The sequence below is a fragment of the Cucurbitaria berberidis genome, assembly GCF_010015615.1.
Source record: "Cucurbitaria berberidis CBS 394.84 unplaced genomic scaffold K460scaffold_7, whole genome shotgun sequence".
Classification (NCBI taxonomy): Eukaryota; Fungi; Ascomycota; class Dothideomycetes; order Pleosporales; family Cucurbitariaceae; genus Cucurbitaria; species Cucurbitaria berberidis.
In genome coordinates this window covers 978,544-994,325 of record NW_024468941.1, presented here as the reverse complement: position 1 = coordinate 994,325, position 15,782 = coordinate 978,544, and the positions used below count along the sequence as shown (strand labels likewise).

Here is a 15,782-nt window from a genome sequence, read left to right as displayed (position 1 = left end):
GTGAGTGCTGTGGTGAAGAATAATGCGGCCTCCTGTCTTCATCAAACGAGGTGTTGTACGTTAGAACCAAACCCTGCAACTAAACGCGCCAATCTAGTTAGTGCCCTGACAACCATACATCGCCTCCTTCGACTCTCCTCGCTGGGCCCCCGCAACTCGCCCGCCAGCCATGCTCAGACTATGTGTTGTACGGAGCGTTGGAGCGCACGGGTTTGGAAGAATATATACCCCGTTATATAATCACCCAAGCCAGACGATGCTGCGTGACTACCTTTACGATACTATGCTTCGCCACTTAGTATGTCCAAGTCAAGATTGCCAGGAGTGGGTGATTCAACTGCAAATGGTGAAGATGTATGTGTTCGACAATTGCGTGTTGGTGGTGTGGCATCAGACAGGGGTGGCGTGGGATCTTTGGTTGACACAAAGTATGCAGAGTGTGAACGTGCCAAAAAAAAAACTACCATGAACGAAGCAAAGGCAGCAGGAAAGCCATCAACAACCCCAGAAGCTACCGAGGCATCCGCCTCGGCGCGTGTGGGAAAGCGTGCGAGAGGCGGCGAGGTGATGCTAGCAGAAGCACCGATGAGAAAGATGAGATATGGGTAAGAAAAGACTAGGTCCCACGGGAGCCTTGGGCATACGCTTGGCGCCGTTAACCTCCATTCGCGATTCTATCCCGCCCTCTTGAACTCTGAATTCCTTCTACCACCTGCTCCCTTCTTCATCAATCCGCCCACACGACGCATGCTTCCGTCTACACTCGACTCATTTGCCGGTTTCGCCATCGGCTCCATCAAGTCAACGGCCCAGAGAGGTCAAATTAGCCACGCTTGATCACTTGCTTTGACGTTCTGCGTGTATGCGCCATTGGGCTTGCCCATTACTACGTTGATATCCGCATTTGACGGGCTTTTACTCAACCACCACCCTGGCGACAGCCCGTGCCTGCCCTCTAGGGGTTCTTCGCCGTCCTTTGGCCCGTCTTCTGAGGTGATACTGTTTTCCACGGCAGTATTTTGCCATGACGGACGCGAAGAACGGCGGAGGCGAGACTTTATTGTCCAAACTCGCAGATCGGCCTGTTGCAGATGGCACGCGCAACGAAGACGATGCAGAAATGGGTCAAGTCCATCACAGCAGCCCTGCAGCGGGCGTTGCGCATTCAAAAGCAGCCAGCAGGGCTCCTTCGACCAGAAACGTAACTCCCACAGCTGCATCCTTGCAGGAGGGCCGCCAGGCCGCGCTGCAAAACTCCAACGACGCGTCTTCGGCCATGGAAGATGTCCAGCCGTCGCAGGAAGGGGCCATGACTTTTTCCAAATCTGCGACGCAGCCTTCAGCAAACGACTCTGAGGAAAACGACGCGGCGCCATCCTCATATGGCACGCGGTCGCGCAACCGACCCGGCAGATCGCGGCCAAATTATGCAGAGGACACTGAAATGGACTTTGAAATGCCGGCTGCACCTGCGAATGGCAGCATGTCTGATCCGCCGTCGCGAAATTCTGTGGCTCCGGACAGCGGGCATTCTTCAAGTGTGGGTGGAAAGAAAGGTTCCGCTGCTGCAGCACAAGCCAATGCGTCGTGGGGTAGTGCCGGAGGAGCCAACAACAACAATCTCAAGGACCAGCCAGCAAATCATGCCAGTCTAGCCGGCGCAACAGCAGCAGCATCAGCATTAGCATCGGCATCCACCTCAGCAGCAGGAACTCAGTCCGGAACACCCCAGCCGACGACGACGACGACTACCACCACCACCACCACCAAACGACGGAAAAATGCTGCTTCTGCTGCTGCTACGAATGGGACCCACGCCAGTGTAGCTGCGCCAAGCCAAGCTGGGGCGAAGCGCGGAACCCTCGTCGCCAGCAGCAGCAGCAGCGCACGCGAGTCCAACATGTTGACGTTTGAGAAGACGGGCGCATTTCTTAAAAATGGCCACCTGGAAGCCGACGATGGCCAGACTGTGTCGATTAATGGTAAGCTTTTGATTTGCGCTCCCTGCAGCTGAGGGCCCTTCCGCTGCGCCCAGCCACGTCTTGTGGCTTCAACCGCGATTTCTAATTGGGCGTCTAGATCAAGTGTACCTCGTCTGCGAGCCGCCCGGCGAGCCCTACTACCTGTGCCGGGTCATGGAGTTTATCCACGTCGACAACAACCCGGCGAAGCGCATCGAGTCGATGCGGGTCAACTGGTTCTACCGTCCCAGAGACGTGCAGCGCTACAACAATGACACTCGTCTGGTCTACGCGACCATGCACTCGGATCTCTGCCCCATTGCGTCACTGCGAGGAAAATGCCAGATCCTGCACAGAAGCGAAATCAGGGATCTCGACGACTACCGCAAGACCAAGGACAATTTCTGGTTTAATCAGGTCTTCGATCGCTTCATTCACCGCTGGTACGATGTTATCCCCACATCACAGGTCATCAATGTACCCGACAAGGTCAAAAAGGCCCTGGATGAACGATGGAAATACATCTGTCTCGAGACGAGCCGCGTCAAGGAACTCACCAGCGCAGTCAAGAGCTGCAAGCGCTGCGTTGGCTACTGTGCAGCGTAAGTCTTCACTATGCCATGCTCACGTGACACGTGACTTGCGCTAACCGTATTAGTAATGACTCGGTTGAGTGCGCCGTCTGCCACAACACATATCACATGAACTGTGTGCGTCCACCGCTACTGAAGAAGCCGTCGCGCGGTTTCGCCTGGGCTTGCGGGCCATGCAGCAGAGCACAAGAGAAGAAGCTCGAGGCTCGACGGACCCCCCTTGTCGGTGCCTCAAATGAGGAAGGTGAGGAGGAAGAAATGGTCGATGAGGAAGAGGAGGAAGGAAGCGGTGACACCAACGCAACCACGCCCGATCCCGAGTCTCAAATTGACCTCCACCCTGCAACACAAGCTGAAATCGCCCTGGCAAAGATGTGGCCCATGCGATACCTCGGCATACATTGTCGAGTAGAGGACGCGTTACAGTACGATGACAGGGCCATATACCCACGCGCAAGTTCACGACTTGGACCACGACATCAAGCAAACGTCAATGTCTGGCACGGGCACGCGGTCGAGTTCGTGAAACCCGCCGAGATCAAGAAGCGCTATGTCAAGGCAGCGGGCAACAAGAAAGAGAGCAAGCTATCCAAGGAGACGGTTGCTGCAATTGAAGCAGACAAGGCCGAAAAGGCCAAACGCCCCAAGTGGGTCATGGACGAGCCACCGGGCTACGTTCGCCGTGGCGGGGATCTGCCCAACAAGGACTCAAAGTGCACAGCGGAGCTCATGTTCAAGATGCCCCCTCTAGGCGTACACTCAACACGTGGTGAAGATAATTCCCCAACTGTCACCGAAGAACAGGTAAAAGCCTACATGGTTCGAGCCAAGGCTTTGGCGAAACAGCACGTTGGAGTGGAGCCTTACAACACCAACTTTTTGGACAAATGCTTGACCCTGTTTACAAAGCATCAGTACGACGCCGACGTTGCACTCAAGCATGTCAAGAAACTCGACAAGCGGAAGGATCTCAAGGAGCCGGAGTTGACAAAAGAAGAGGAGAAGAAGTGGAACGAAGGTGTCGCGAAATATGGCTCCGAGATTAGAAGCGTTCGCCTGCATACCAGCAAAACAATGTCCTATGGAGATGCCGTTCGCTACTACTACATGTGGAAGAAGACGTCCAAGGGGAGGGAGATATGGGGCGCTTACAGCAACCGGAAAGGGCGGAGCAAGAAAGTGGAGCCGGATGCGCAGAGTCGACTTGTGGATGATATCGCGGACAATCAGGACGACTCGGCATTTGACAACGACAAGGCCATACAACGGAAGCGCAACTTCCAGTGCAAGTTTTGTACCATTCGACACTCGCGGCAATGGAGACGCGCTCCTGGTGTTACCCCTGGTCAGATGATACCGCCCGATGGTCGATCCAAGGACAAGACGGGTTTCGTTGTCGCACTTTGCCTGCGTTGCGCAAACTTGTGGCGTAAATACGCAGTCAAGTGGGAGAACGTAGATGAGATTGCAAAGAAGGTTGCTCAGGGTGGAGGCAAAGCTTGGAAGAGGAGGATAGACGAAGAGCTCCTGCGCGAAGTCTATGCTGCGCAAACTGAACCTAGTTCGATGAACGGTACTCCAGAGTACGCTGATCTGCCAACCGCGACCGCTCAACCTGTTGTGGAGCCTCCGAAGAAAAAGCAGAAGACTACTGCCACTATGAATGGAGACAGTGGGACATCAACGCCCGCCAACGAACCTGTCTCGAAAAAGAAAGAGAAGGAGAAGCCTGCTCCAGTACCCAAAGCCCCTACACCTCCGCCAGTCCCCGCCCCTCCGCGGCTCAGAGCCTTGCCTTGCGCTGTATGCCAGTCAGCGGAAGGTTCACGCCTGGAGTGTTCGGCTTGTCGATTGAACGTTCACAAGTCATGCTACGGTATTGAGGAAGTCAGACAAGCTAACAAGTGGTATTGCGACACGTGCAAAAATGACAAGAAAGAGAGCGCCTCCTATGTAAGTAGTTTTGTGTCACCACTTCTTGGCCAACTTCTAACCATTTTTAGACTTATGAGTGTGTCCTTTGCCCGCAGCGGGATACAGAACTGGAATTCTATGAGCAGCCCAAGGTGTCGCACAAGAAGAAAACCGACCGGGACAGGGAGAAGGAGCGAATGGAGAAAGAGCTCGTTGATCAAGCCAAGGATGAATACCGCCTCAGGCAGCTAGAAAAAGGCCGACCACTCGTGCCCCGAGAGCCGCTCAAACGTACAGCCGACAATAACTGGGTGCACGCGTATTGCGCACTTTGGCACCCGGAAATCAAGTTTAGCAACGCCGCTCGCCTCGACGTGGTAGAGGGAATTGGAGCACCGTCACTTCGATACGACGCGACATGCAAGCTGTGCAAAACAACCAACGGCGCTTGCACGGCCTGTCTGCACTGTCATGCGACCTTTCATGTTGGCTGTGCGCATAGCGGGGGCTATATCTTTGGTTTCGACATGACCCCAGTCAAGGCTTCGCGAAGGGACGCAGTGCCCACGGTCACTATAAATGGAGAGACCGGCACCTTGGTCGCGGCGATATGGTGCAAAGACCATGCGCCAAAGACTGTTGTTCATCCGATGAACGAGGAAGTGGAGGGAACGGACATGATCGCCCTGCAACTCTTTGCGCGAGAGTTCAAACAGGCAGATCTGACACTTACGGGCACTGCACGCAAGGCAAACTTGGTGGATCAATCCACGCGGATCGTACCCCAGCCACTCCCAACACAGATCAACCGTCGAGCGTCTGCCGTCACTGCCCCAACACCTACCTCTGCACGAGGACGACAGTCGAATGTCGGCTTGCCCTCTAAAGAAGAATCTAGCGAGCCTACAATGCCCAAGTCCGAACGTAAATGCGTGCGGTGTACGATCGACGCCAGCCCTCGTTGGTGGAGGGATGACGAAACACTACCCGCACAAAACGCGTCTCGTGGTGTGGATGGTCCATTGGGCGTGAATGGTTCCGAGCCGAACGGGCATGTCGAGAAGAAGCCAGCCGTCGAGAACGGAGTAATTGCCAATGGGTCTACTGATCACCGGATGACCGACGCGCCACCTATTACTTCAGCCACGCCACAAAGCCAGCTACGGTTGGATACCGACATGGCTGTTGTTCAGAGTACGGCCTACTTATGCCAGAAGTGCCACTGGAAGAAGCAGAATGGCGCGGTCGACGAAGAGGAGCGGCCAAGGTCCGTTTCGGTCCTTCCCGAACCACAGCACCTAGTCCTGCGATCACCTCCGGTACAGCCGTATGCACCTCCCCCGCCACCGCCTGCAATGGCTGGCTCGTGGGGTGTCCCGAGCGGCCCTCCGTCTCTTCCGCCAAACCAACCTCCCCCGCTGCCGACCTGGCATAGTTCTGCACCGCCTTCCGGACCTCCTCAGCATCCTCAGCATCCTCAGCATCACCTACTTAACGGGAATGGATATCCGCCGCCTCCGCCGCTACAGGCTCCTCCTGTCGGCCACCCGGTGCAATACCATGCGCCATACCCTCAGCCGAACGGGTACCCGCCATATTCGGGCCCACCGATGCATCCGCAGATGCCTCCAGCGGTCCTTCGCGCATCTTATCCTCCGCCCCCCGTAAGCGGGCCTCCTCAGCCACTGCATCTCAGTAATGGTGGCCTGCTAGTTAATGGCATGCAGTCGCCACGTAGTATGCCCTACTCTCCTACCCACCCACACATGCATCATTCTTCGCGCTCTACCGAGAGCCCGTACACTGCTCCTCCACCAGTAGGGTCACAGTATCCTCCTCTCCACCATGGTAGCCCCGCGCCTGGTCGACCCACAACTCCCAGGGACGTAGTGATGCGAGACGTTCCCTCTGTGACGTCGGCACCGACTGAGCGAGCCAACACGGGCGCCAGCGCCAGTCCTTCGCTTCGTAACTTGTTGCATTAGATTCCCCTTTTTATTTCCTACTTGTAAAACTTTCCATTGAGCCTTATACTTGGGGCATATTGAATCGGAGTTGGCTAAGCCTTTGGGCACATTCAGCATGGGGTGGAGGTGCGCGGATCCACTGTGGCGCATCGGGCGAAACAAGACGGATGGTTCTGTATGATGGCATATCGGGGGCCTGGGGTACCGTATGTCATTTCGTTATTGGGTATGGAAAGGGGGAGTTCCGTGGCATTATACCACAACGTTTACCTGTGTGTTTCTAATTTTACTCTCGTTGCAGTGTACGGTTAGAAGGAGGAGCGGTCGGAAGGGCATCATCGTGTACGATGGATGTAGACAGCTGGGATATAGCCATTACCTGAGCCGCGAATACTGAAGTATGCTTCAGCGTCGTCGACAATAAACTATACGTCAGTCTTGATACAAGTCGTCAATGCGTCAAAGATGATGTCGGACCGCCACATTCGCGCGTGGCCCCACAGATACCTATCGAACCACCGCCACGGCCACGTTTCCAAGCGTCGTCGTCGTCAATAAGTGGCTGTGGAATGCGTTGCGGCAGAGACGAGACGTCCGGATCACAAACAGAGTCAGCATCTGTCCTGGACCGGACAAGCTTTCGATAGCCTCGCAGCTAACGCAGCGCACGGTCTCGCTTGCGTGGCCTCCCCCCCTTGTGCCTTGCATATCATCCCGACCTCCTCCCCCAACCTCAAGTTACACCAGCCACAGCATCACGCTTCTCTCCTTTATTTCTATTTGTTTCTTTTTTACTCGCTCATTCATAGCCTCGATTCAATCTACACATTTCACTTCATCGGCACTAAACGTTCGCAATTGTTGTTGTAGTGGTTCCTAACCAACCCCATACCCTGCCTAACCGCCAACCATCACCCTGAAACCAACGCACCCACCACGACACAGCCGAAACGGAGAGTGTTGGAAACCCGTACGGCCTGCGACAGACGTCAGATTCGGGTTCGACATCGCCGAACGATAGAAGGTGGCACAGCCACTGCGCCGCAGTGTACCCCTACTCCTGGACTGCCCGCACCTTGAGAGCTTCGTCTCCCTGTCTGGCTCTCGGATCAACTCCTACCCCTCTGATCGCCTCTTCGACATTCCCGCACGTCTCGCATTCATATACCCTTCGTCTGATAATTGAATCACTCGGAACGCTGCATATAAACACATTTCAACCATGGTTCTAGCAAAGAGATATTGCGTCCAGTACGACAGTGGGCAGCTGAGATGCTACGGCGAAGACGGGTTCTGGTATACTGATGTAAGTTCTATTCGCAACCGGGTCTCGTTACCCCTCCCCACAGCCTTATCCCTACGTTGGCAGCTATGAGTAGTCGGAAACTAACAATATGCTGCAGAAAGGTTTAATAATCAAATGGATCTTCCTGGCCGTCATATTCCTGCTATTCATGTACTTCATCGGCGGCTACATCCACGCAAAGAACCGCATGAGAAAGGGCCTACCGCTGCTTGCGTATCATCGTGTAAGCCTCCAGCCCACATCCACACCAGTAAATCACGAGTCCAGCTAACACGGAACGATAGTTTCTAGTATCCGGCTCGGACCGTAGGCGCTACGGCCAAGGCGGCGTCCCGCAGAACCACTTCACTTTCTACCAAACACAGCAACAACAACAGCCGTATCACCCGAATGCACCCTACCAGCAGCGGCAAGACGGCGCGTGGGCTGAGCCGCCTCCGCTTTACCAGAACAACGATGCGCCGCCGCAGTATTTCCCCCCTCCAGGTGCGACAAAAGCCCATCCGAATCAGGCAGGTGGTGCTGGGGCCATGGAGATGCCGCAATACGGTGGTGGACCACAAGGAGGGCCTCAACAGAGCGGCGTGGTGGGAGGATCGAGTACGGCGGATGTGGAACAGGGACAACAGACGCAGCAGCTGCCGCCGAGACCGCAGGCCGCCAAGGCAAAGATTCTAGGCTTGGTAGAGAGATTTAGACGGTGAGGGGAGGGGGTGGTGGAGAAGAATATATGAGATGAGTCGACTATTATGTTTATTTTTGTTTGATTTGTTGAAAGTGCATTTAGCGACGCATTGCGTGACTGGATCATGCCTTGTAATATCATTAGAATATAGTAATCTGCATACCGATACCCATGTCCTCATGGGATCCTTCCAATTAATCAATCAGTCAATGTCCATTGCATCGTCGTCATCTTCTGCTGGTGGTATATCCAGCATGCCAGTAGTAGCTCCATGCACTCCATCTGGCTCAGTGACTGGGTTCGCCTGCTTCTCTCTGATCCTCCGGCGTGCCTCCACGATGGCCTTCCTCACATTATCGTGTTCTTCCGGCACGCTCAGACTCGTAGGCACATTGTACAGCACGAGCTGGCTGTCTTCGGGCGTCTTTGGCTCGGGCCCAAGGAGTATGTGGCGCGGTATCTTGGAGAGGTGTTTCTCGATGTCGGACAGGAAGATGGGCGTGTCTTCGTCCGACTCGATGTCGGAGAGTTCGGCGTTCAGGTCGGCGATGTAGACTCTATGCGGCGTGTCTTCGACTTGCATGACATCTTCGTCGGGCGGAGGGCGCGGTCTGTGGGAGCGCTTGTTGTGTGATATTGTGGGTTGTGGTGGTTGTACAGCTTTGGCAGCAGGCGATTGAAGCGCACTGGAGCTTGAAGAGCCGGGCACGCCAATGTAGAGGCGAGTGCCGTTGTCGTCGACTGGAGGAGCGTCAGTTGTGTACTCTGCAGCAATCGTCGACGACGGTTGCTTACGCAGGTTCAACAGGTCGAATCGCTTGCTCAGCCGGTGCTCGTGCTCCAGCGAGTTCTCGGCAGGCCGTTTCTTGCCATGAGGCGCACTCTGCAGCGGTGCTTGTGCTTGTGCTTGTGCTTGTTGTGGTTGCTGTTGCGCTTGCGGGTGGGCTGGGCTACCGGGAGCTACGACCTCCGCCATCCATGACAGCTTTGCTCGCGTTCGTTTCAGTCTTTTAGGTTGAGTTTTTGATTCTGCGCTGTTCTCTTCACGCGCTGCTTTCTTTGGCGAGTGGTGGCGGTCGTGTGTCGATGCGACGAGACATTGTGGTTGAAGGTTAGTAGTTATACATCGGGCAAGGCGCAAGTACGTGAAGCTTCTGGAAGGGTACGGTACCGTCGGTCCTCCGAAGGGCAGAAAGCCGCGCCCCGCCATCCCAAGCCCGCACTCTCATGAATGTTGCTACTCCACCGATCCATAGCTGCCCCTCTGAGTCACCCGTCGTGTAGAGGCCGACTACTCAAGACTTCCACCTGCAGCCACTTCAAGGCACAATACTCCCCCTGCCGCCCTCTCCGCCCTCTCTACACACGACCCTTCACCTGCTCACGAGCGCTTTCTATACCCCTCTACCGCAACGCGCAGGCCGCAAACATGTCGGTCCTCGAAGAGCAGCACGAATGGGGCGCCGTCCGCGTGCGCCAGACCTTCCTGGACTACTTCAAGGAGCGCGGCCATTCATTCGGTACGTCTTCAATGGCTGCTGGCGCAGTCAGAATGCTTGAAAATGTCAATTGACAGTATGCGCAGTCCCCTCCTCCTCTGTCGTCCCCCTCTCCGATCCCACCCTCCTCTTCACCAATGCGGGCATGAACCAGTACAAGTCCATCTTTCTCGGCACCGTCGACCCCTCCTCCGACTTTGCGACCCTCAAGCGCGCCACCAACTCCCAAAAGTGCATTCGCGCGGGTGGAAAGCACAACGATCTCGACGATGTGGGCAAGGACAGCTACCACCACACCTTCTTTGAGATGCTGGGCAATTGGAGTTTTGGCGACTACTTCAAGAAGGAGGCCATAGGCTTCACCTGGGAGCTCCTCACCAAGGTCTATGGCATTGACCCCCAGAGACTGTACGTCACGTACTTCGAGGGCGCGGATGGCCTCGAGCCGGATCTAGAGGCCAAGGACCTGTGGAAGAGCGTGGGCGTGCCCGAGGACCATATCTTGCCCGGCGACATGAAGGACAACTTCTGGGAAATGGGCGACCAAGGACCGTGTGGGCCTTGCTCAGAAGTCCACTACGATCTGAGGGAACCGGAGGGTGGAAAGTACAGAAACGCTGCCGACTTGGTGAACCAGGACGACCCAGAGGTCATTGAGATTTGGAACAACGTCTTCATACAGTACAACCGTGAGCCTGACAGGTCGCTGCGGCCACTACCGAACAAGCACATCGACACGGGCATGGGTTTCGAGCGACTAGTCTGTTTATTGCAGAAGAAGAAATCCAACTATGACACCGATGTCTTCACCCCACTGTTCAAGAGGATACAAGAGATTACAGGCGCACGGGAATACAGGGGCAAGTTCGGCAAGGACGACCCAGACGGTATCGATACCGCATACCGAGTCGTCGCGGATCACGCCCGAATGATGAGCTTCGCCATTGCCGATGGCGGTGTACCCAACAACGTCGGTCGAGGCTACGTCGTACGTCGCGTGCTGCGAAGAGGCGCCCGTTATGCGCGCAAGTACTTCGAGACGGAGATTGGCGACTTCTTCTCAAAGATCATCCCTACGCTCGTCGAGCAAATGGGTGATATGTTCCCGGAGATCAAAAAGAAGCAGCAAGACATCATTGAGATCCTCGACGAGGAAGAGAAGGCCTTCGCCAAGTCGCTAGATCGTGGCGAGGTCATATTCGAGAAGTATGCACAGAAGGCGAAGACAAAGGGGTCGAATGATCTGCCCGGAGGCGACGTTTGGCGGTTATACGACACTTATGGTTTCCCCGTTGACCTTACGAAACTCATGGCTGAAGAGCGAGGTCTCAATATCAACGATAAAGAGGTCGAGGAGGCCCGAGAGCGTGCTCGTGAGGCTAGCAAGGGCGACAAAAAAGCTACCGGTGTGGTCGTCAAGTTCGATGTGCACGACCTCGGCGCGCTGGACAACATGAGCGATGTCCCCAAGACCGACGACTCTGCCAAGTTTGGTCGCGAGAATATCACAGCCGTGATCAAGGCCATCTATCACAATAAGAACTTCCTAAAGAGCACAAAGGAGGTACCAGAAGGCGAGCAATTTGGGGTGCTACTTGACAAGACCAACTTCTATGCCGAGCAAGGTGGCCAAGAGTACGACACTGGAAGACTTTTGGTCGATGGCGAGGCTGAAATCAGCATCGAAAACGTCCAGGTTTATGCTGGCTACGTTCTACACACCGGCTACATCAAGTACGGCGAGTTGAAGGTTGGCAGTGAGGTCATTGCAGAATTCGATGAGCTCCGGAGACATCCAATCCGCAACAACCACACCGGCACACACGTCCTCAACTACGCCCTCCGCGAAGTTCTCGGCAACGAAGTCGACCAGAAGGGTTCGCTCGTCGCCCCAGAGAAACTGCGTTTCGACTTCTCACACAAGGCTGGTCTTTCGGACGCCGAACTTGACAAGGTCGAGAAAATCTCCTCCAAGTATATCAAGGACGACTCCAAGGTATATGCCAAGGAAGTGTCGCTTGCAACTGCGAAAGGAATCAGGGGCGTGCGCGCCGTCTTCGGCGAGACATATCCTGATCCTGTACGCGTTGTCTCTGTCGGTGTACCTGTCGAAGATCTGTTGGCAGACCCCAGCAACGAGAAGTGGCAGAACGTCTCGGTTGAGTTCTGTGGCGGCACACACGTCCTCAAAACCAGCGAAATCAAAGAGCTCGTCATTCTTGAAGAGTCTGGTATCGCCAAAGGTATTCGCCGCATCGTCGCTGTGACAGGCCAGGAAGCATACGATGTTCAACGTGTCGCCGCCGACTTTGCCGAAAACCTCGACAGAGTAAACAAACTGCCTTTTGGTGCACAAAAAGAAGCAGAGTCGAAGAAGATACAAGTGGAGCTTAACAACCTAACCATCTCGGCGCTGTCGAAGAGCAAGTTGAGGGAGCAGTTCGCGAAGATCCAAAAAGGTATCCTCGACGAGCAAAAGGCCGCCGCCAAAGCAGATAACAAGCGCGTCCTCGACGAAGTCACAAAATACTTCCAAGACGACAGCAAGAAATTCATGGTGCAGAAACTCGACTGGTCGAGCAACGTCAACAAGGCCATCAGCGAGGCGATCAAGACAGTCAGCGGGCCGAAGAGCGCGCTTAAGGATCGGTCGCTGTATCTATTCTCTGCTTCGCCGGAAGAAGGCAAAGTGGTTCATGGATGTTATGTCAGCGAGGTAAGTCCACCCCCAACACCCAACACCCAATCTTTGCAGTCGTGGAGCAAGTACTGATTTTGAAAAACTAGCCATTCAAGAACGCCGGCGCCGACGGACCCAAATGGGCTTCTGCCGTGACTCCTATTATCGGTGGCAAAGCAGGAGGCAAGCCTGGTGCGCCGACTGCGATTGGACAGGGTACAAACGCTGACAAGATTGATGAGGGTGTCGAGGAGGCGAGGAAGTGGATTGAAAGCATCAAGCTCTAGGATTTGTACTAGGACATGAAGCTTCAAGTCAAGTTATCTACGGCTGGACTTCGTTCTGTTTGAGTGAGGGCGTATGTATTGTGTAAAAATAGACTACTAGGCTTCCAAGAATGAAGTAAAGTGACTTTATTTGTTCAAACGTATCAAGTCATTGCACGGTTCCATCAGGTGATGACGATGGCCCATTCGAGTCAGCATGATACTACCTCGACAGAGCGATTGATGTGAACCAGTCACCAACGCTACTAGGATATGTAGTTTGAATGTTTGTTAATATTGATATTGATATTCATATTCTACTTGACACCATCATGCAAGCTAATGATAATGTAATACTGCCAACTACCATGTTGCAGCTACCCCCGCCAAATCAACCAGAAATACCATACGAGTCCGCACACACATACTCTAGCCAGACTGCTCCTCAGCTCATAAAACATCAAGTTCCAGCCCCTGCGTTTCTTCTTCGGCTTGGCCACTCTCGTACTAACGACGTTGCTGTGTCCGTAGACTTTGACTTTCTCGTTGTTGTAGCTGGCTTGATCTTCAGACGAGCCGTAGTAGCCTGCGTGCTGGACGAGGGGGTATGTGTATTTGGATGATGCTGCCGATGGTGGTGGCTGAGAAGTAGAAGGGACGAGGGCGTAGGATGCAGGAGAGATGCTGCGAGTCCGTGCTTGAGCGGAACGGACTTGTAGGGTGCCTCCTCGTTCAGAGGAAGTGCTGGAATTGGAGGAGTGCGCTGGGTCGCTAAAGGGAGTTTCAGCCGAAGGGTTGGAGGCAAGAGCGGCTTTTTCATGCTCGGCGGATGAAGTTGAGGGGTTGGAAGTGGGGAGCAGAGGGGCCTCGGTGGTAGGAAGCGTGGTGGAGATGAAGCCGAACGTGACGAGGTTTGCGCGGATGAGTAGTAGAGCAAAGGTGAGCCCGAAAAGCATCCCGTACGTCAAGAACGTCCCAATCTGATCTGGCAATAGACAGAGATGTGTCTGTATGGTCTTGCTCGCATCGCCCGATAGCGAATTGCCATGCGCATCGACAGGATTCCACATGCTGACTAGCACCACACCGGGAAGCCGGACGCCCATTGCCCACGATATGGACTTTACAGTAATCTCCCGGATCCCCCCTCCCCCACTTGCATACCCCCTATGCAGCACCTCACAATAATCATGATCGTCACCGCTAAACGCGTATCGGATGTCTCCAACTTTCTCGGCAATGTCGGCGGTGATCTCGCGGTTGAGCACGTTTTGGTATTGGTACCCGCCGCGCACGGCAATGGCATTGCGGTCGTCATGCTCGAGGGGGGGTTGGCCCGCTGGGGGTGGTGTTGGCGGCCAGTGTTCACGGAGGGGGCCGCAAGGTGTGCCTGGGGTGCGGTAGAGCGGGACATGGGTGAGTAAGATAGTGGGAAAGTTTGTGACCTCATTATGAGCGTGAGGAAGCTTTGCAGCTGCCAGGTCTTCAGATTTGATATCATGGTGTGGGAACCCCGGGTAGGGTCGCAAACCCTGTTGGACACGCAGTTCGCGCCGTATGAGTCGCTTCTTCTGCTCTTTTGCATTCTCGAGAAAGTCCGTTGTGTGGCGCCATATGTCCTGGACTTGTTGCGGGGAGTCTTGACCCAGCGCGCTCAAAGAGAGGCTGTCGATGGAGACGAAGGTATGGTTTGCGATGACGTCCATTCTGTTTCCGTCCCCAAAGTAGGCATTGAATCTATCCCGTACACCAACCTGGACACCTCTTGCGAAACCAAGGTCATGGTTCCCAGGCAAACTACTTATAATCTTCCGTCCAGGTTGTCCCGGTCTCGGCTTCATTCCCCCATCGCCCCAATGTTTGAAAAATATGTCGCCAAAACGGCTATACTCGTGTAGCCAAAAGTCGTCGCCATAGTGGCGGTATCGTTTCTCAGGAGAAGTAGTCGTTCGCGTGGACCATTCGCGCCCACCGTCAAACAAATCACCGAGGAAGAAGATAGTATCGGGGTAGAGGACGGTCTGAAAACGAGAATATGCGCGGCGCAAGTAGAGGTCGGTGTATTTGTACGTCAATGGATTGAGCGGCCACGGCCGGCCGGGGTAGGTATGCGGGTCGATGAGCTGCGGGTCGGCAACGAATATGAGTCTGTGAGGGTTTGCGCCGTCTTCCTAGACATGCAGTCAGCACTCCCTGCTCCAAATGTTTGAAATGCGGTATCTAGCATACCCAATTCTCCCACTTATCCCAACTGCAGCTCTCCACCGCGCCATTGAATGCGCCCCTCTCGCCCCAGTACAGCACCACCCACCAAATCACCACCAGAACCTTTACAAGCGTGAACAGACGTCTAACGCGCCATTCCCTTCGATTGAGCACACTGTGCTTCTCCTGAACTGCCGGTCTTATTCTATACAGAAAGAAAGCTCTCGCGACTCTCCAAGCTTGCACGGTCAAGCTCTCTGGCTCCTCCGAGTATGCGCCAACGGGAATGCCATACTCGTCGTACGTAGTCATCGTCTACTAGAAGATGGGGAATGGAGCTGGTGCAGCATTTCTGACCTGATGCTGCGTTTGAATCGACGGGTCGTGTTGTGGAAGAGACGTGCGGTTGGGTAGTGTCCAAAGGGGTGCCTGGGATGGGATGGGATGGTGTCGGTGGTCCGGGGAAGGTGCGACCAGGGTCCGAGGTCGCCCATCAATCTGCGTCAACCACATGAGGGGCGAGGCTGCAGGGGCACTTCTTTGACAAGCACGTCCAAGCACGTGCGCCCACATCATTGTGTTTTTGCGTCATGACCATAAGTCGAACTTGCTTTTTCTATAAATTCAGATGCATCATCTAGCTCTACTGAGTATTGACATAGCGTTTGGATCGTTGCACTTGTGCGCTGTCGTACGCGTCTCAAGT

At 54.6% G+C, this 15,782-nt stretch overlaps 5 protein-coding genes across 5 annotated transcripts; 3 read left to right on the top strand and 2 right to left on the bottom strand.

Moving 5' to 3' along the window:
• The first annotated feature begins 689 nt into the window (after positions 1 to 689).
• On the top strand, positions 690 to 6,888 carry K460DRAFT_348915 (uncharacterized protein). Its single transcript, XM_040931406.1, has 4 exons — positions 690 to 1,982; positions 2,080 to 2,563; positions 2,620 to 4,507; positions 4,558 to 6,888. Exons 1-4 carry the CDS (start codon positions 1,025 to 1,027, stop codon positions 6,451 to 6,453), a joined length of 5,226 nt encoding a protein of 1,741 aa, XP_040783018.1. The 5' UTR covers positions 690 to 1,024; the 3' UTR covers positions 6,454 to 6,888.
• Positions 6,889 to 7,486: 598 nt separating this feature from the next.
• Positions 7,487 to 8,571, top strand: K460DRAFT_208773 (uncharacterized protein). The gene is made up of 3 exons (XM_040927249.1): positions 7,487 to 7,762; positions 7,839 to 7,964; positions 8,026 to 8,571. Exons 1-3 carry the CDS (start codon positions 7,658 to 7,660, stop codon positions 8,443 to 8,445), a joined length of 651 nt encoding a protein of 216 aa, XP_040783017.1. The 5' UTR covers positions 7,487 to 7,657; the 3' UTR covers positions 8,446 to 8,571.
• Positions 8,572 to 8,628: 57 nt separating this feature from the next.
• Positions 8,629 to 9,402, bottom strand: K460DRAFT_296012 (uncharacterized protein; the record flags this gene model as incomplete). Its single annotated transcript, XM_040929601.1, has 2 exons — positions 8,629 to 9,167; positions 9,222 to 9,402. The coding sequence occupies 2 exons, from the start codon at positions 9,400 to 9,402 to the stop codon at positions 8,629 to 8,631; spliced, it is 720 nt and encodes a 239-aa protein (XP_040783016.1).
• A 453-nt stretch (positions 9,403 to 9,855) lies between these two features.
• K460DRAFT_381245 (uncharacterized protein) lies at positions 9,856 to 12,892 on the top strand (the record flags this gene model as incomplete). Its single annotated transcript, XM_040935334.1, has 3 exons — positions 9,856 to 9,946; positions 10,012 to 12,641; positions 12,713 to 12,892. The coding sequence occupies 3 exons, from the start codon at positions 9,856 to 9,858 to the stop codon at positions 12,890 to 12,892; spliced, it is 2,901 nt and encodes a 966-aa protein (XP_040783015.1).
• Positions 12,893 to 13,149: 257 nt separating this feature from the next.
• Positions 13,150 to 15,529, bottom strand: K460DRAFT_371643 (uncharacterized protein). The gene is made up of 2 exons (XM_040934389.1): positions 15,101 to 15,529; positions 13,150 to 15,042 (listed from the first exon to the last, which is right to left on the bottom strand). Exons 1-2 carry the CDS (start codon positions 15,386 to 15,388, stop codon positions 13,249 to 13,251), a joined length of 2,082 nt encoding a protein of 693 aa, XP_040783014.1. The 5' UTR covers positions 15,389 to 15,529; the 3' UTR covers positions 13,150 to 13,248.
• Between the last annotated feature and the right edge of the window lie 253 nt (positions 15,530 to 15,782).

Coding starts and splice junctions, on each gene's coding strand:
- K460DRAFT_348915 (XM_040931406.1), top strand. CDS start 1,025: ATGACGGACGCGAAGAACGGCGGAGGCGAGACTTTATTGTCCAAACTC. Junction 1,983..2,079: donor CCAGACTGTGTCGATTAATG/GTAAGCTTTTGA, acceptor TTGGGCGTCTAG/ATCAAGTGTACCTCGTCTGC. Junction 2,564..2,619: donor TGCGTTGGCTACTGTGCAGC/GTAAGTCTTCAC, acceptor TAACCGTATTAG/TAATGACTCGGTTGAGTGCG.
- K460DRAFT_208773 (XM_040927249.1), top strand. CDS start 7,658: ATGGTTCTAGCAAAGAGATATTGCGTCCAGTACGACAGTGGGCAGCTG. Junction 7,763..7,838: donor TAAGTTCTATTCGCAACCGG/GTCTCGTTACCC, acceptor AATATGCTGCAG/AAAGGTTTAATAATCAAATG. Junction 7,965..8,025: donor CGCTGCTTGCGTATCATCGT/GTAAGCCTCCAG, acceptor ACGGAACGATAG/TTTCTAGTATCCGGCTCGGA.
- K460DRAFT_371643 (XM_040934389.1), bottom strand. CDS start 15,388: ATGACTACGTACGACGAGTATGGCATTCCCGTTGGCGCATACTCGGAG. Junction 15,043..15,100: donor GGGATAAGTGGGAGAATTGG/GTATGCTAGATA, acceptor CTGCATGTCTAG/GAAGACGGCGCAAACCCTCA.